The 16,505-nt window shown below is 49.6% G+C and overlaps 6 protein-coding genes across 6 annotated transcripts; 3 read left to right on the top strand and 3 right to left on the bottom strand.

Moving 5' to 3' along the window:
* Positions 1–100: 100 nt before the first annotated feature.
* Positions 101–1,340, top strand: TRUGW13939_07240 (uncharacterized protein; the record flags this gene model as incomplete). Its single annotated transcript, XM_035490382.1, has 4 exons — positions 101–144; positions 211–464; positions 534–686; positions 748–1,340. The coding sequence occupies 4 exons, from the start codon at positions 101–103 to the stop codon at positions 1,338–1,340; spliced, it is 1,044 nt and encodes a 347-aa protein (XP_035346275.1).
* Positions 1,341–1,437: 97 nt separating this feature from the next.
* TRUGW13939_07239 (uncharacterized protein) lies at positions 1,438–2,151 on the bottom strand (the record flags this gene model as incomplete). The annotated part of the gene is made up of 3 exons (XM_035490381.1): positions 1,438–1,535; positions 1,593–1,658; positions 1,722–2,151. 3 exons carry the CDS (start codon positions 2,149–2,151, stop codon positions 1,438–1,440), a joined length of 594 nt encoding a protein of 197 aa, XP_035346274.1.
* Positions 2,152–2,880: 729 nt separating this feature from the next.
* Positions 2,881–7,414, top strand: TRUGW13939_07238 (uncharacterized protein; the record flags this gene model as incomplete). The annotated part of the gene is made up of 5 exons (XM_035490380.1): positions 2,881–3,202; positions 3,262–3,355; positions 3,406–5,577; positions 5,634–6,810; positions 6,875–7,414. 5 exons carry the CDS (start codon positions 2,881–2,883, stop codon positions 7,412–7,414), a joined length of 4,305 nt encoding a protein of 1,434 aa, XP_035346273.1.
* A 236-nt stretch (positions 7,415–7,650) lies between these two features.
* TRUGW13939_07237 (uncharacterized protein) lies at positions 7,651–10,802 on the bottom strand (the record flags this gene model as incomplete). The annotated part of the gene is made up of 8 exons (XM_035490379.1): positions 7,651–8,427; positions 8,483–8,902; positions 8,964–9,205; positions 9,538–9,716; positions 9,776–10,198; positions 10,260–10,359; positions 10,422–10,642; positions 10,714–10,802. 8 exons carry the CDS (start codon positions 10,800–10,802, stop codon positions 7,651–7,653), a joined length of 2,451 nt encoding a protein of 816 aa, XP_035346272.1.
* Positions 10,803–11,288: 486 nt separating this feature from the next.
* TRUGW13939_07236 (uncharacterized protein) lies at positions 11,289–13,172 on the bottom strand (the record flags this gene model as incomplete). The annotated part of the gene is made up of 2 exons (XM_035490378.1): positions 11,289–12,092; positions 12,144–13,172. The coding sequence occupies 2 exons, from the start codon at positions 13,170–13,172 to the stop codon at positions 11,289–11,291; spliced, it is 1,833 nt and encodes a 610-aa protein (XP_035346271.1).
* Positions 13,173–13,576: 404 nt separating this feature from the next.
* TRUGW13939_07235 (uncharacterized protein) lies at positions 13,577–14,734 on the top strand (the record flags this gene model as incomplete). Its single annotated transcript, XM_035490377.1, has 1 exon — positions 13,577–14,734. The coding sequence occupies one exon, from the start codon at positions 13,577–13,579 to the stop codon at positions 14,732–14,734; it is 1,158 nt and encodes a 385-aa protein (XP_035346270.1).
* Positions 14,735–16,505: the final 1,771 nt, after the last annotated feature.

Raw genomic sequence — 16,505 nt, 5'->3', positions numbered from 1 at the left:
GCCCCGCTGTGCGTCAACTTGCTCTCTCTCACTTTCACCGCCCCAGCTTAACCTGTGCTCTCTCCTCTCCTTGCACTGGTGCTCAGTTCAGCTGCTCAGAATGACTTCCAATATTGAAAAGACGATTGCTCGGCAGCAAGAAAAGTACGAGACGACTTGGTTTTCTGTATTGTGATGGGCAGATGGCTGACAGGCAACCTCTTTTCACAGAATTGCGGCCGGATCCTTTTACGAAGCTCACCAGCAACTCCGTGTTATTGCGGCGCGGTATATGAGACAGTCGAAATACGATGCCGCGGCTGAAATATTAACGGGCGGCGCCAAAGCTCTCCTGAGGGCTGGATCCCAACAAGGCGCCTCGGCCAGTGGCGGAGATTTGGCCATTATGTTGGTCATTGAGGTATACACCAAAGCCGAATGGGAGATCAGTGAAGAAAACGATGCCGCATCGAGAGCACACAAGAGTACGTTGGACATTAAAAACACAAAGATGAAGCAAGAAAAAGAACTAAAGTGTTTTGTCTATTTTGCAGAGCGCCTTATCGAATTGCTGCGTGAATTCCCTCCAGATGAGCCGTCCCGGAAGAGGTACATTAGTGAAATTATAGGCTGGAGTTCAAAGTTTGGGCCCTTGGAACGAGGAGACCCAGAGATCCATCACGCTGTTGGGTCTGTTTACGCTGAAGGTACGCTGCCGTCATTCCATACGTCAACCAATTCTAACAATCATATTTCCACTGTCTCTAGAAAATGAGCCGTACGACGCAGAAAAGCACCTTATCATCGGAACTACCGACTCGGCAGAAACCCTCGCGAAGCTGGAGTTTGAGTGGTATACAGGCGACGACTCGCATACCGCAGCTCTCTATGCTTCGAGAGCAGTTATCCCTTACCTCCTGACCGGCAATCTTCGCAGCGCCAACAAGGCCCTCCTCATTTTCACATCCCGTCTTTCAAGCGTAAACCCTTCGCTCGCGTCACAACACGTGAGCAGTGCCAGTAGCGATATCCGGATCTATCCGTCGTTGCCGCTGCTCAACTTCCTCGGCTTGCTCCTAGTTGCTGTGCAACGTGGGAGTGCAGACCTATTTCGAGACCTGACTCGGCATTATGCTCCTCATATCCAAGAAGTGGGTATTTGGAATGACGCATTGGCGCAGATCGGAGAGATGTACTTCAACATCAAAATTCCCAGGCAGGGTAACCCGCTTCTGGACATGATGGGCAGCATGTTCTTTGGAGGCAACAACCAGAGCGGAGGAAATCAGAAACCTGGCGCTTCAAGCCGAGCTGCATCCAAGAGAGTGGAAGCGGCTCCGTCTAGTGCTGAGCTCGACTAGGACTTTCAATGTATATTGCCGGTTTTAGATAGTGTTGCATAATGAGACACTCCGCATGGGGCTCGTTGAATATCGTCAATCCGCTTCGTATTCGATATTATGCAAGAGAGTCGTCCTCGACCTCAAACATCCAGTTATCTTCATCCAGAGAGGCGACTTTAGCACGTAGACTTTGTTGGATCAAATTGAGAATCTCTGGAAAGCGACGAGTTAGTAGTGTTCAGAATACGCCATTAAGGGTATATAATCTACCTGGCTCAGTGCTCAAGTGTCTGCCGCGGCTTCGTTGAACCATCTCGATGAGATTTGCTTCAAATTCTGCACAAAATCTCATGCGTTAGCTTGTGCTCCAGGAGTAGCGTGTTAACTTTTGTTGCTTACTCTCTTTATCTCGACCGCCAATCTCGGAGTCGACGCCCGACGCATTTGCACCGGAGCTTCCTGATCCACCACTGGGTCGACCTTCTTCAATTCCCTCCATGGTCTCTTCATCTGCTTCTTCATCTGGTGGCAGCGGCGGAAGGACTGGGATGTCTAGTTGAAAGTTCCCGTTCTTATCCCTTGCGATGATATCCCCACCATTATTGTCGGTAGACGTAGACATCAGCACGGAAGTCTCTCTCGACGATGCGGTGCTCTGGATCGCTGCTGATTGCGAAGCCCCATCTGATAGGGCGTCGTTTGGCACTGATGTGGACGCGGTGCTGTTGTTGTTTGAAGAGTGTGAGACCGAGGTTGACGTTGAAGCTGCACCAGGCGTGGGACGGCGGGTGAGATGGCTCTGGAAGAGATTGCGGCGTGTTGGAGGCATTTTAGAGTGTATTTAGGCAGTTGAGACTATATGCGATGTTTCGTGCGCGAGAGTAGACGCTCTGTAGTTGTATCCACAGCCAACGGGTGCGCTCTGAATTGGCGCAGTGAGTATCGACGGGGTAATCAGTGGCCCAGGAATAATGAGACGGGATGATAATATGGCAGGATCGCAGATTTGACGATATGGCCAGCAGTATAGCAGCGAGATGGCGAGCTAAGGATGTTTGTTGGCGGTGAATTAGTTTTGCCCTGAGTGCTATTTGTCGAGTCTTGTCCCCGCACCGCTCTCCGCATTGTCTTTTCAACCATGAGTTTATCCTCCTCAAGAAACCATAATCACTACAGGGTCCCTTTTGGGCGCGGTGGTAATTTTCAGGCCAATACTGTGTTCGCACCACTTTCTGCTATGGACAAAATAATGTTTGTCAGAAATCTTTCTCAGAGCGTTCCGCACAAGAACTATCGCAAGTCATCTTTGCTTCCTGCAGGGCTGCTGCATCGCCATCGAGCCAATCAGTCATCGCAATCGGCGTGTAAACCACATGGATAAATGACCCCTCCCCGCTGTAAGCCGATGTAACTAGACGACATGGACAATCGGTTTTCGAAGGATTTTCGCACTTGCATTTATATCAAATGCTGTCTCTAGGCGCTCCTAGTGTTGCCAACTAAATCTCATCAATCTGATCCTTCGTATTCATCCATAACTGGATTCTGAGACATAACAATGGTTCTCCCAGTGCCGGCTGCAGAGGAACCCAATGTGACCCTGGCCGATGAGGCCCTTCAGAAGCTGGTAGCGTCTACATACAAAACCTCACATCTTGAGTTCTTTCTCAACGGAACGCGGGTCAAGCTTCAAACCCCAAATCCACATTGGACCCTGCTGGACTTTATTCGCTCTCAGCATGGCCTCAAAGGCACAAAGCTTGGCTGCGGCGAGGGTGGCTGTGGAGCATGTACAGTCGTCCTTCAGGTCGCAGATGCAAAGCAGAAAGGGATAATCAGGCATTTAGCTGTCAATGCCTGTTTATATCCACTTGTAGGCGGTATGCTCAAGGCTTGACCTGTTGCTATTTTCTGGTTCGGAAACTGACGATGGGTCCAGTGGTGGGAAAGCATGTAATTACTGTCGAGGGACTGGGGAGTGTAAACAATCCTCATCCTTTACAAGAACGGCTCGCGAAACTGCATGGCTCACAGTAGGCAATTGATCTTGTTATATAGATACAGTACTGATTATGGCATGCAGATGTGGATTCTGTACCCCGGGAATCGTCATGTCCACATACGCCATGATTAGAAATGCCTACGACCAGCAGTCCGGGAAATTAAAACTGAGCAGACATGACGTGGAATTGAAAGGTTACTTGGATGGAAATCTGTGTCGATGCACAGGCTATAAGCCTATCCTCGAGGCCATCAACACTTTTGTCACCCAGGATCTCCAGGGCGAGATTTTGCCTAACGCATGTGTTGCCGACACTTCTGGGCAGACTAATAACGAGAAAATTCCTTATGAATTGAGTTCACTTCCCAATGCAGCAAATGCATCATCGACTGGATCTTGCGGCAGACCTGGGGGCTGTTGCAAGGATGATCCAGCGAAAGAATCATGTTCATCAACACCTTCTAGTGATGCAGGTGATAGCGAGGACACGTCACTTACAAGTGTTTCGGATGAGGACACGACAGAATCAACAAGACACAAAAGGGGTGTCCCTCAGATCAAGTTTTTGCAGTATGCCCCAGATACGGAGCTAATCTATCCGCCAAGTCTTCACAAGTTTGAGCATCGAGCAATTTGCTATGGCGATGAAACAAAGATATGGCTACGGCCGACCCGTTTGCAGGAATTGCTGGAGCTGCTTGACGTCTACCCTGACGCAAAACTTGTCGGAGGAGCGAGTGAAGTCCAGATTGAAGTCCGCCTCAAAGCATCATCATATCCTGTCTCAGTTTTCATTGCCGATATTGCAGAGCTGGCAGAAGTATCGGTGCCCAAAGACGTTGCAACAATGAAAGAGCTGGTCATCGGTGGCAATACGTTGTTATCCAACCTTGAGACTATTTGTATCGACCTGGAGGCTAGACTGAAAGAACGAGGCTCTGTCTTTGGCGCCATGGCTAAGGTTCTGAGGTACTTTGCAGGACTACAAATCCGAAATGCCGCATCTTTGGCTGGGAATATTGCAACTGCGTCCCCAATTTCCGACATGAACCCCGTTTTAATAGCGGCGGATGCAACTATTGTTACGCAGACTCTCAACACTAAAACGGTAATACCTATGAAATCTATGTTCAAGGGATACAGAAAGACCGCTCTTCCCCAAGGCAGCGTTATAACCCGTATCCACATCCCGATCCCACCAGCGGGGATTAAAGAAGTCACCAAATCATACAAGCAAGCGCGACGGAAAGAAGACGATATCGCCATTGTTACGGCTGGGTTTCGGGTGAGGATAAGTTACGATGGGACAGTGGAAGAGACTTCGCTTGTATACGGTGGCATGGCACCTATGACAGTAGAGGCGACAGAATGCTCTGATTCTCTCACAGGCAAACCCTGGAAGTCCCAGAAGACACTTCAATATGCCCTCACTTTACTAGCGAGAACTTTCCCTCTGCCATACGGAGTCCCAGGTGGAATGGCTTCTTACCGGAGAACTTTGGCTCTTTCCATGTTTTTCCGTTTTTGGCATGAATCTGTTGCGGAATTAGGGCTAGGAAAATTCGATTCTGGCCTGGAAGAGATCGAGCGAGGACTCTCGTTTGGCTCAAGAGACAACTACAATCCGAACGAGCAAAAGATTGTGGGTAAACAAATACCTCATCTTTCAGGGCTGAAGCACGCCACTGGTGAAGCTGAGTACCTCGACGATATGCCACACCAAGACCGGGAGCTTTACTGTGCCCTAGTCATCTCGCAGAAAGCCCATGCACTCCTCAAATCTGTGGACTGGACACCGGCATTGCGACCAGGTCTGGCAATCGGGTACATTGATAAGCACAATATCGACCCAGATAAGAATAACTGGGGATCAATCATCAAGAACGAGCCTTGGTTTGCGACGGACAAGGTCACTTCTCATGGCCAACCGATTGGTGTGGTATATGCCGAGACAGCGTTAAAAGCACAAGAGGCGGCACGTGCTGTCAAAGTTGAGTATGAAGAACTCAAGCCCATTTTGTCTGTTGACGAGGCGATTGAAGTGAAGAGCTTTTATGATTTCTATAAAAAAGATCTCCGAAAGGGCGCTCCGCCAGAAGAATTGGACCAGGTATTTGCCAAGTGTGATTATGTGTTTGAAGGTACCTCTAGGGCTGGCGGACAAGAGCATTTCTATCTTGAAACGAACACATCCATGGTAATCCCTCACGTGGAAGACAACTCGATGGAAGTATGGTCTTCGACTCAGCATACGTGAGTTAACCAGCCCCCCGGTTTCAAGCTGACCATTTTATTAAACCAGTGTATAGTCTCGAAACACAAGAAATGATTAGCTATGCTACGGGGATCCCAAGCAATAGAATCAACACGCGAGTGAAGAGAATGGGAGGAGCGTTTGGCGGCAAGGAATCCAGAAGCGTTCAGATTGCTGGCCTGCTCGCAATTGCAGCGCTCAAGGAACGCCGGCCGATGAGGATCATGCTAAGCCGTGACGAAGATATGGCAGTTAGCGGCCAAAGACACCCGATAAGATGTGACTGGAAAATTGGCGTTACAAAGACCGGAAAACTGGTGGCTTTGCAGGCAGACTGCTACAGCAATGCCGGGTGGTCCCTCGACATGAGCTCTGCGGTTATGGACCGGTGCATAACTCACCTTGACAACTGCTATGAAATACCGAATGTGTATATCAAAGGTTGGCTGTGCAAGACGAATACTCATAGTAACACCGCATTCCGAGGCTTCGGCGGCCCGCAGTCCATGTACTTTACAGAAACGATCATGTATGACGTTGCAGAAAGGCTGAAAATTGACGTTGACGAGCTCCGACTTCGAAATTTGTATAATGAAGGAAATTTGACTCCATATCTGCAAAAGATAGACGAAGATTGGCATATTCCGCTATTGCTAGAGCAGCTCAAAAAGGAAGCAGATTACGAGGCGCGAAAGGCAAAAGTCGAGGAATTCAACTCCAAAAACAAGTGGAGGAAACGTGGAATCTGCTTGGTGCCGACCAAATTCGGGTTATCCTTTTCAGCCGCTCATTTGAACCAAGGAGCAGCGTCGGTGAAGATCTACACAGACGGTTCCGTGCTTCTTAACCATGGAGGGACTGAAATGGGTCAGGGTCTCTATACCAAGATGTGTCAGGTCGCGGCGCAGGAGCTCAAAATCCCTATTGATAATATATACACTGCGGACACATCTTCGTACCAAATCCCCAATGCGTCGCCTACGGCTGCTTCATCGGGAAGTGATCTGAATGGAATGGCTATCAAGGACGCATGTGATCAGCTGAATGAACGACTCCAGCCGTACCGAGAAAGATTGGGTCCCAACGCAAGCTTCAAGGAGATTACTCGTGCTGCATATATGGACCGCGTCAATCTTGCAGCCACGGGTCATTGGAAGATGCCTCGCATCGGATATGTTTTTGGGGTGTATGACCCAGAATTGGTCAAACCGTTGTACTACTATTTCACCCAGGTGAGTATATTGTCGAACCTTTTCCTAGGAAGATTGGGAAGAGAAAGTGCTAATGCTCGGCTAGGGAGCTGCCTGTACCGAAGTCGAGCTTGACCTTCTCACTGGCGACCACTCAGTCCTCCGCACCGACATCAAATTAGACGTTGGCCGATCCATAAACCCAGCCATCGACTACGGTCAAATCGAAGGCGCATTTGTCCAGGGCCAGGGCATGTTCACAATCGAACAAAGCCTCTGGACAAACGACGGCACGGGTCAGCTCTTCACTCGCGGACCAGGGACATATAAAATCCCGGGGTTCGGCGATATCCCGCGCGAATTCAACGTCACCATGCTTCAGGGGGTGTCGTGGGAGAGTATTCGTACGATTCAGAGTAGTAAAGGGATCGGAGAGCCGCCGGTGTTTTTGGGGTCTACGGTTCTGTTTGCCCTGCGTGATGCGTTGCGGAGCGCTAGGGCGGATAACAATGTTTTTGAGCCGTTGAGGCTGGACTCGCCAGCGACCGCTGAGAGATTGCGGTTGGCTGTGTGTGATGATCTTGTGGAAATGGCCAAAGTTCAGCCTGGGCCGGGGGAGAAGCCGTTCTTTTTGACTGCGGTTTAGTTTATCTACTGTTGTTGCATTTACTCTTAAGAGCGTGTTTTAATCTTACAAATGCCATGAGTCCACAGGAATTCATATCCACTCCAAGAGTACATTAATTGATATATCTAGCCTACGCAAACATTCTGTGCTTGAAGTTGAAGTAGAGATTTTGACTTTTTTGGGCTGGTAGATAAACCGTAAGTGGCATTAAGTATTATCAAATATCTATTCGTACATATAAAACTTATATATCCTCATCGACACAACCCCAAAACACTCTTCCCTCCCCGTCCCACCAAAGAATCAAAGTACTCCAGCAGCTTCTCAGCCCTCAACATGCCGTCCTCCGAACCTTGCAGCTCCGGATTCGAGCTTTCCAGCACCCGACCTCCCCAAAGAACACGCACCGAGAATTTTTGATCCCCCTGGGTTTTCTGTATGTTGTTTCGATACAACTCAAAAACAAGCTCGGCGCCCATACCCGGCCAGACCATGTTCTTAATCTGCAGAATGGAAAGAAGACGAGAAATACTTCCGTCGTGGGCGACGTTGTGGGTGTATACCACTCTGCTTGAATCGTCATCATTGTTAGGCGACGAAAGAATGTCGATTTGGGTGCGAATGTGTTGGGCCAGTTCAGCAACGAAAACTCCGTACAGAGCTGTGCTGGCGGTTAGTGACGCTGGGGCGCCACGGTATAGGTATGAATACTCCCACTGGCCAAGACGGAGGACTGCGTTGGCTTGGGACTGCGATATGCATTGTGACGGGTTACCTGGACTGCAGGGTAGAGGCTTAGAATGGCAGAGCCGTGACGAGAGGCTGTCGAAATAGTGGTCATAGTTGGCATGCCAGCCTTTTGCGTCTGGAGGGACCCCGGAAACGAGATCTAGTGATTTGAACAGCTCTGCGGTCTTTTCGAGATGTCTTGTCCATGGCGTGGAGCCTATGTCAGAGTCTTTTATGGTATCGAATATATAAGAGCCACCGGGGCAGGGATACTGAGGCTCCAGCGAGTCGATGCCCTTTTTCTGCAATATTTCATCAGGAATAATTATTAAATAGCAAAAAAGAAACCGGACAAACCTGAACATGCAACGGCACGTTATTCTGCACATCGTACATCCCCGCAATTACCATACCAATGACTTGACTCGTAATCACATTATTAGTAACCCTGAAATGCATCTTTTGTGAGTCTAGCGTATCAGGCAAAAACCCCAAAAGGTCATGATACACCTCAAAAATATCGCGTCCATGTTGCCACGAATCTTCAAGCCCAGCACTCGTAATCTGAGGGAAAGCGCAGGATCCTGGGAAGCCCTCGACGGGGAATACGTCCAGTGGATTGTCTTCTATCATCCAGAATGTTGTGCTTGGGCTGTTCCGAGTATTAGCCGTAGGTTGGCCGTAGTAATATAAGTGTGTGTCATTGCAATTCCAGGCATATTCTTCTGTTGGAAAAGTATTGGATTGATATGGTGTTCTTTTATGATGGCGATGGATCTAGCAAGTTAGTTAACTGATATGCTCATTCCGAAAACGATAAGAGTGAAGGTTTACATACTACTTCAACATATACGAGCTCATACCCCTCTGGCGCTTTCTCATACTCACGCCTCCGCACATGCGGCATATTGCAGTAGTTGTACTGTCCGTAGTTCTCGTCTGGGGTGTTCGATGAATTGAATATGAAGCCAAATACACCATCGCTGTCCAGGTTGAGATCGAGATCGCTGATGGCGCTGGTCTCGGGCGGATGCCAGCTATTGTCTACTGCCGCGGTTGCTATTTTGATAGCCCATGCTGCTGCAAGACAGCATGTTAGAAATGAAATTGCTATTGCCATGGCTCATTGCGAATAAAACTTGTTAGTTTATGGTTGATGCTTGTTGGTTTCAAGGGTGGATTCAGACCGAGCGGAAGTTAGCCTCCGTCGCCACGTGGGTGACACAACCACCACTTTTTTGAGATTTTGATACAGTGTTAATCTTAAAGTATCGAATTAATTTTAACGAATTGATTTAATATAAATCCCGAGCCCCAATGATATACGTAACCAGCAACGCCAAATATGCATGAAGAAATGAATCATCTAGAAGACCCATTCGAGAAGAGCTCTGGCTTCATGTTGATCCTACACAGCTTCGAAATGCACCCACTGAGCTGCAGCAGAGTCTGCACACCGTCCAGAATGCGCATATGGGTGAAACCGATTTCTTTGATGAACTCGAGTTTCGAGTGCTCCGATAATGACGGGATTGTCTTGGTGACTCGGAACATAGTGCTGATTATGTCATGTGAGGAGTAGCCCAGGCCCCTAAAATAGAGAATTAGTTCTTCATCTCGTGAACCTGGCAGAGAAATTTAAGAACTTACCATAGCTCGTTCAGAATCTCCAGTGCCGCGTCAACTTTGCCATCCCAGCAGGCCTTGATCATGGCCTGCACTTTGATCGGGTGCGGGCTATCCACCACACGGAAAACGTTATCGCCGCTCACAAACCCAAACCCAGCCCATGTACTCTGAAGATTGTTGATTGCCTGTCTCATGTCGCCCTCGGCACTGAACACCAGAGCCGCGATCCCATCTTCTGAGAACTTGGCGCTTTCGGCCTCGCAAATCTGCGAGATTCGCTTGACTACTTGGGCGTCGGTCAACCGAGCGTAACGGAGGATGGCGCATCGAGACTGTAGCGGTTCGATGATTTTGTTCGACTGGTTGCATGCAAAGGCGAAACGGGTGGTTGTCGAGTAGATTTCCATTGTGCGGCGCAGGGCTTGTTGGGCTCCGGGGGTCATGCTAGTAATGGAGAGTCAGTAAAGCCGGTGCAGGAAACTTCTTAAAAAGAGGTGATAATCACCTATCTGCCTCATCGAGAATAACAAGCTTGTGCCGTCCTGCAGGCAAAGTAACCTTTTTCTGCGCAAAGCCCTTGATCCGATTACGAACCACGTCGATACCTGGTGTAGAAAAGTAAACACCTGTCTGCCAGTCACACCAGAGACAAGAGAGAGCACTGTACCTCGTTCGTCACTTGCGTTCAACTCAAGCACAGCCTCTTTGTATGCGTCTCCCAGCAGCTGCCTCGCGAGGCACAGAACAGACGTCGTTTTCCCAATACCCGGCATGCCCGAGATGATAACATGAGGCATATTTCCATCCTTTGCAATAATTTTTAGACGCTCCACGGTCTCGGTATTTCCGACAATGTCATCGAGGAAAACAGGTCGGTATTTTTCCACCCTTTTTTTTTTTTGAACAAGACGGATTAGCGTTGAGCTGTAAAAAATGACGGAGTTTGCAGTGCTACAAACCAGGGCAGCTCGTAGTCTGGGGGGGCTCCGGCGGTGGAGGCTTGCAGGCCATTGCGGGCAGCAGCAGCTGATGACTCTGCTTGGACCATGTCGACAAATGGAGTTTTGACGAGGAGAGGGATCGCAGGCAGTTGTCGATAGAATGATTAATCCAGCGGCGGAGTGTAAAGCTAAAGCTAAGCTCGTTGAGCCCCCGCGGCGAGACGCGTCGACCGCGACTCATTAACGCGTGGCCCGTGCGCGGCGTTCATATAGAACTTCGAACTTGAAAAGAAAATATAATAAGTAAATAAATATGAATTGCACACATATGTATCGTTGTATCCTCTTATATACATGCAGCCTCTCTCCATTCACTCCGTACGTCCGTAAATGAATAAATGAACAAATCTCCCTGCTGTCGCCCAATTCAATTAAACCACGCTGGATGGAATGCATCATGGTAATCATTATACTGCATACTGCCTCTCCTTTGGCAGCCCCAAATGCAAAAGCGCAAAACACACGACTATTAAATATGATTACAAATACTATCTTTTTTTTTTTTGTTGGTTTTTTGGTGAAGGGGAAGACGATCAGCGTCGCTTCCAAAACTTCCAGTTTGGGAGTTGAATCGTTCCGTCTCGCTGATACATGCGCCAAAAGTACGCAGGAACACCAGCAGCAACAAAGGCAACGACGATCAACGTCTGCAGAGGTTCGGCAATGACAGCCCTGCTCAGAAGAAACAGACTGACGCAGCAGAAGATAATCGGGGTCGTGATCCACGTCTTGTATGGCCGCTCCAGGTGAGGCTCGCGGATCCTCATCACGATTAGACCGAGAACGGTCAAAAAGTAAAACGAATATCCAGCAACACCATAAAACGTGATCAAAGTGCCGAATTCCCCCACGACAACATATGCCGAAGTGATGATAGCGTTGAAGAGCATCGCATTGATGGGCGTGTATCCGATTCCTCCTGCATCGCCAAAAAGGCGGACCAGCGCTCGCTGTAATCGAGACCGACGCTGCAGCCGGCCTCCAGTTATGCTGCTGCCCTTCTTTCCAAAGCCAATGTTACCAAATATGGCGGGTAGATAGCCTTCTTTTCCAGCTGCATAGACCAGGCGTCCGCTCGTGAACACCGTGGCGTTTAGGGCTCCCAGGCAGCTCCCAGAGACGACCAAGGCTAGAATGAGAGCCCCGACTTTACCAAAGACTTGGGATCCAAACTGGACTGCGATTGTGTTGCTCTTGGCGATCGTCGCCACCGGAAGAACGAAGAAATAGGCGACATTAGCCATCATATAACAGATAATGACCACAGGCATGGCCGTGTGGATGGCGCGAGGCAAATCTCGACGCGGGTTTTTGAACTCGCCCGTGACATAGTTTGTCTAAAAGAAACAATTAGACATTTATCTTATTGTGGAAGTGAGCAAACTTACGTTGTCCCATCCGTCAAACGCCCATAGTCCGGCATATAAAGCAACAGCCCAGCCAGAAATGTCCGTGCTTGTTCCCTCAAACCAACTCATGTTCTTCCAGTCTTGACTGGCTTGTCCTTTGGAGGACAGCCCCGTGATGGCGACAACAATACCAATGACTGTGACGGCAATCAAAGCGATGAATTTGAAAAACATGGAAATGTCCCCGACAAAGGTACCTAGCTTCGTTGAAGCACAGTTAAGCAATGTCACTCCTAGGACTCCGACGAGCCCAACGCCTTTGTTAATCCAGGGGCTGATCTGCTCGACTTCTGCCCCGATAAATGCCCTTACAACGTATTCGCCGAAAATAATGGCAATGATTGCCGCAGAGCCTGGTTTGAGTACAAAGACGGCACACCAGGCAAAGAGAAATCCGGCGATCTCTCCAAAGATCTTGGACAAGTAAACCTGCGGTCCTCCGTTCAGAGGAATTGCTCCTCCGAGTTCCGCATAGCTGGCCGCTCCGGTCCACGCCAATAACCCGGCTACAGCCCACACAATGAGAGCTGCTCCGGGTGACCCAGCATTCGTATTGACCTGACTAGGAGACGAAAATATTCCAGAGCCAATAATGAGGCCAACGATGAGCGAGAGCCCATTCAAGTATGTCAGCGATTTGTGTTTCTCCAAGGAGCCATCCCGAAGCCCAGTATAGCGATCCAGAGACGTCACGGATGGGGCGCCGAGGGGCGCGTAACCGCCAGCGGTTTGCGAAAGGGGGAACAGGTTACTGCCAAAATCAAAGGCGGACGTGACAGAATAAGATCGGGCATGTCGCGTTTGGCTCGACTCCAAGGCATTATGGTCAGACAGAGGGTCGTCTGCTTCTAGCGAGAGTTTTCGCGACGAGGAGATGCCGGAGCGAGATGACTCGATTGAGGATCGCCCAGCAGAGTCGGGCGACGAGGACGAGGCGAGTGAGGCAAGCTCCAGGGAGTCTCGCGGCGGGTGAGCCTGCCTGTCTGTAGTAAAGGTCACTCGCGACATGGTACGAGGGCGTCTAGGAGGAAGTGTTGTGCTTGAGTGCGCCAATCGAGACCGCCATTCCCAGCCGAACAGAGGAGAAACCGGTGTACGTCTTGAGTCGATTCGAGACTTCTAATTGTGTAAGAGCTGACGCAAATATATAGGAAGCGCTATGCTGGCGAAATCGAAAGCAAGGGGCAACTGCAACTAAACACGCAGGAATAAGGAGTTTGTTAGTTAGTTATGCGGTTGTCATTGCTGTTGCGATCAGTGCAGGAGGGATCGGCGAAGAGCCACGCCGCAGAAGGCGCTAGTGCGGCGGCCGCCGCCAACGACGTTCAACATTATTATTCAACAATAGTGATAATCAGATCAATCTTTTGTTTTGTTTCGAGCATGCGCTCAACCCCCTCGCGACTTCGGTCATGCAGTCCTTCACAGTGCGCTCTCCCGGTCATTGTCTGCGACGGCAATGCTGTGGCTTGAAAGTTTCCCGGCGAGCGTCTCCTCCAGTGCTTCAAGTGCGGCATAACTCATCGACGTCCTCCTCGCCGCCAAAGAAACGGACTTGGCTTCGCTTAACCGTGGTCTCGCTGGGAGCTGCCGGGCTGGGGGCGTATTTCAGAACGCATCAGGATGCCCAGAACAGTCAACTGAATCCGCTCTCATTCGCACACTACAGATTGGTCTCGCGAGACCCCGTTTCGTCGACCAACAGCATATTCACACTCGAGCCTTCGTCGCCGGCAAATAACCAAGAAACATACGAGCTGGCATGGCAGACCGGGATATGGAGTGTCATGTTCAAACAGCCGCAGCTTCAAATTGGGCGAGATTATACGCCGCTTCCCCCGCTGGATGAGGGCGTAGAAGAAGGCGGCCACGAGATACCAGACTCGCTCCGTTTCTTGATCCGTCGCGATCCTCACGGCGAGGTCTCTCGCTATCTGCATAGTCTGCAAGTGGGTGCGAATATAGAAATCAGAGGGCCGCAAGTCGAATGCGAGATTTCTCCCGAGGTGAATAACGTCTTGTTCATTGCGGGTGGGACGGGAATCGCTCCGGCTCTACAGGCCATTCACGTCTTGCTACGAAAGCCGGCGGGAGAAGAAAAACCCAAGATTCACATTCTGTGGGCAAACAGGAAGAGAGAAGATTGCCTAGGAGGCAAAAGCGACACATTGGCAGACAAGTCTGCAAAGTCGACGTGGTGGCCGTTTGGTAACCGGGACAAAGCTGGCCCGGCCACGGCGCCTGAGCCCACGTCTTCATCTTCTACTGAGCAAGGCGCCATTGTGCGTGAATTGCAAAAGTTGAAAGCGCAGTACCCAGGCCAGATTACGGTGGACTATTTTGTGGACGAAGAAAGTTCATTCATCAGTCCGAAAGAAATAACAACATTTACAGAATCCGCACAGCCGTCAACAGCCGAGAAGAGAATGATTATCGTCTCTGGCCCAGAAGGATTTATTAACTACATGGCAGGCAACAAGGTCTGGGCACATGGATACCAACTGCAAGGAACTGTTGGCGGTGTCATTCAGCAGTTGGGCCTGAAAGATTGGACGATCTGGAAATTATAAGTGGTCGTCTAATTTTTATTGTTATTCTTGCATAGCCTTGGAGTCGATTGGCCTCTTATATAAACAATATAGTTACAAATATATCGGCATTTTCTACCGTCTCCAAGGCGAATCCCGGTTTCTCGGGCTTCGGCATTTGAATTTGGATGTTTTTCCCGGGAGCACGGGCGATAGTCGCCAAAAAGCCTCTTTCACTGTCTCTTGTCAGTTTCGGCAATATCTTCTTCGCGCAACAACACCAAGAATGAAAGCCTTCGTGGGACAAGATGGCCTTCGCTTAATCCAGTGAGAAACCGCTGACGCGTCGGGCCTTTTGGACCCTAAGGTGGAGCGTGCGTTTCAAGAACAAGTTAGGATGAAGCTGCAAGATAGACTCGCGGAGGACAAGATTTCCTCATGTGCAAGCGCACGTGCTCTATTGCCAAGAGAGAAATAAAATTGGTCCAAAGGGGGTATAGTCTGGAAGCTTACAATACCATACCTTTCGATCCGTGATATAGAACCCCATAATCTGGTCTTTCGGGTTCTACAAGCTCGGGGCCATAACCTCGATACGATCAGATGCCAGGGGACCATCCTAGTCCTAGAAGAGAAGACGTATGTATATGGTGTTACACAGTCTGGCCCTTATTGTCATTGTGCGACCACAACGAACCAACCGATCAAATCAGCCGCGGTGAATAGCGATCGCTTAGAATGTGGCGTAACAATGTTGATAGTCGTAAGGTAGAATGGTGGCCACATGGGATTGCATGGGTGCTGTTAGTGACCGAGCAGTCGAATGGCAGTTTGAGACAGACTTGGTATGGACAATCACTACTACTACAACAACATTGTCGCTATGCCATATCTATCAATATCAATATCAAAACTAATAGAGCAATCCTTCAAGAGAGTCTAGACCAGCGGTGGAGCAGGCATGCGGGCGCGCAATTGGCTGGAACAAAATAACCTTAATTATTGACAGTGACAGATGTACATCAGTAGGATTAGAATTTGATCGGATCCCAACTGATCTCGGGCAGTAAGCAGCAGCAAAGAAAGAGAAAAAAACGTGGCGATAATATGCAGGCCATGTTGGTGTGACCACATACGCCACCACAGGCCCCAGCCAGCCTCAGCTGAGGGATTCGTGTGTTTCGGCGAAAAACAGTCTTCTTCAGAGCGCCGTGTTCCATCCTCCGAACAGTCAAACGACTGTCAGACCCTAATGACAAATTCGCAAGACAGGGAAAAACTGGAGGAAAAGAAAGAAAAGCCCGCTTCCCTTCTCAGCCAAAGCATCAGTCAGAAATACGAGCGCAGGCTGGGCTCGCTAGTTTTGCCCAGGTTGGTCAGCCCGTTTACCTGGGGACGTCACTGGCCAGACGCATAGTCGCCGGCCTTGTTTGCCGCCTCCTGATTCGTGTCGCCAGTCGCTGTTGGTTTGTGATGGCTGAGATTATTATTAGAAAAAAAGCAAATCAAACACGAGAGAGAAGGAAAAAAAACGCCCCTCCCTAACCAGAAGGGATGCATCCTGGATCAATCAGATCACTCAGGCCAAAATCACTCGCAGGACCACTACTTTCTCGGCCTTGGCCGTGCATCAATCTATTTCTCACCCAGCCTGGCGGGTCCGGAGATCGGCCTCTAGATTTCATCCAGCCCAAGAGGAAAACGCCCGCCTGTCAGGCTGCGCGCGCGCGCTAAGCCTGATGTTTATTGAAGACTGATGTCTGCAGCATATATAAACCGACGAGGCTGGCACTCCCCCGCTCATGCTGCCCAG

The sequence above is a fragment of the Talaromyces rugulosus genome, chromosome IV (genome assembly GCF_013368755.1).
Source record: "Talaromyces rugulosus chromosome IV, complete sequence".
Taxonomy (NCBI): Eukaryota; Fungi; Ascomycota; class Eurotiomycetes; order Eurotiales; family Trichocomaceae; genus Talaromyces; species Talaromyces rugulosus.
Note: the sequence above shows the minus strand (reverse complement) of the source record. Positions and strands in the feature narration are given on the sequence as shown.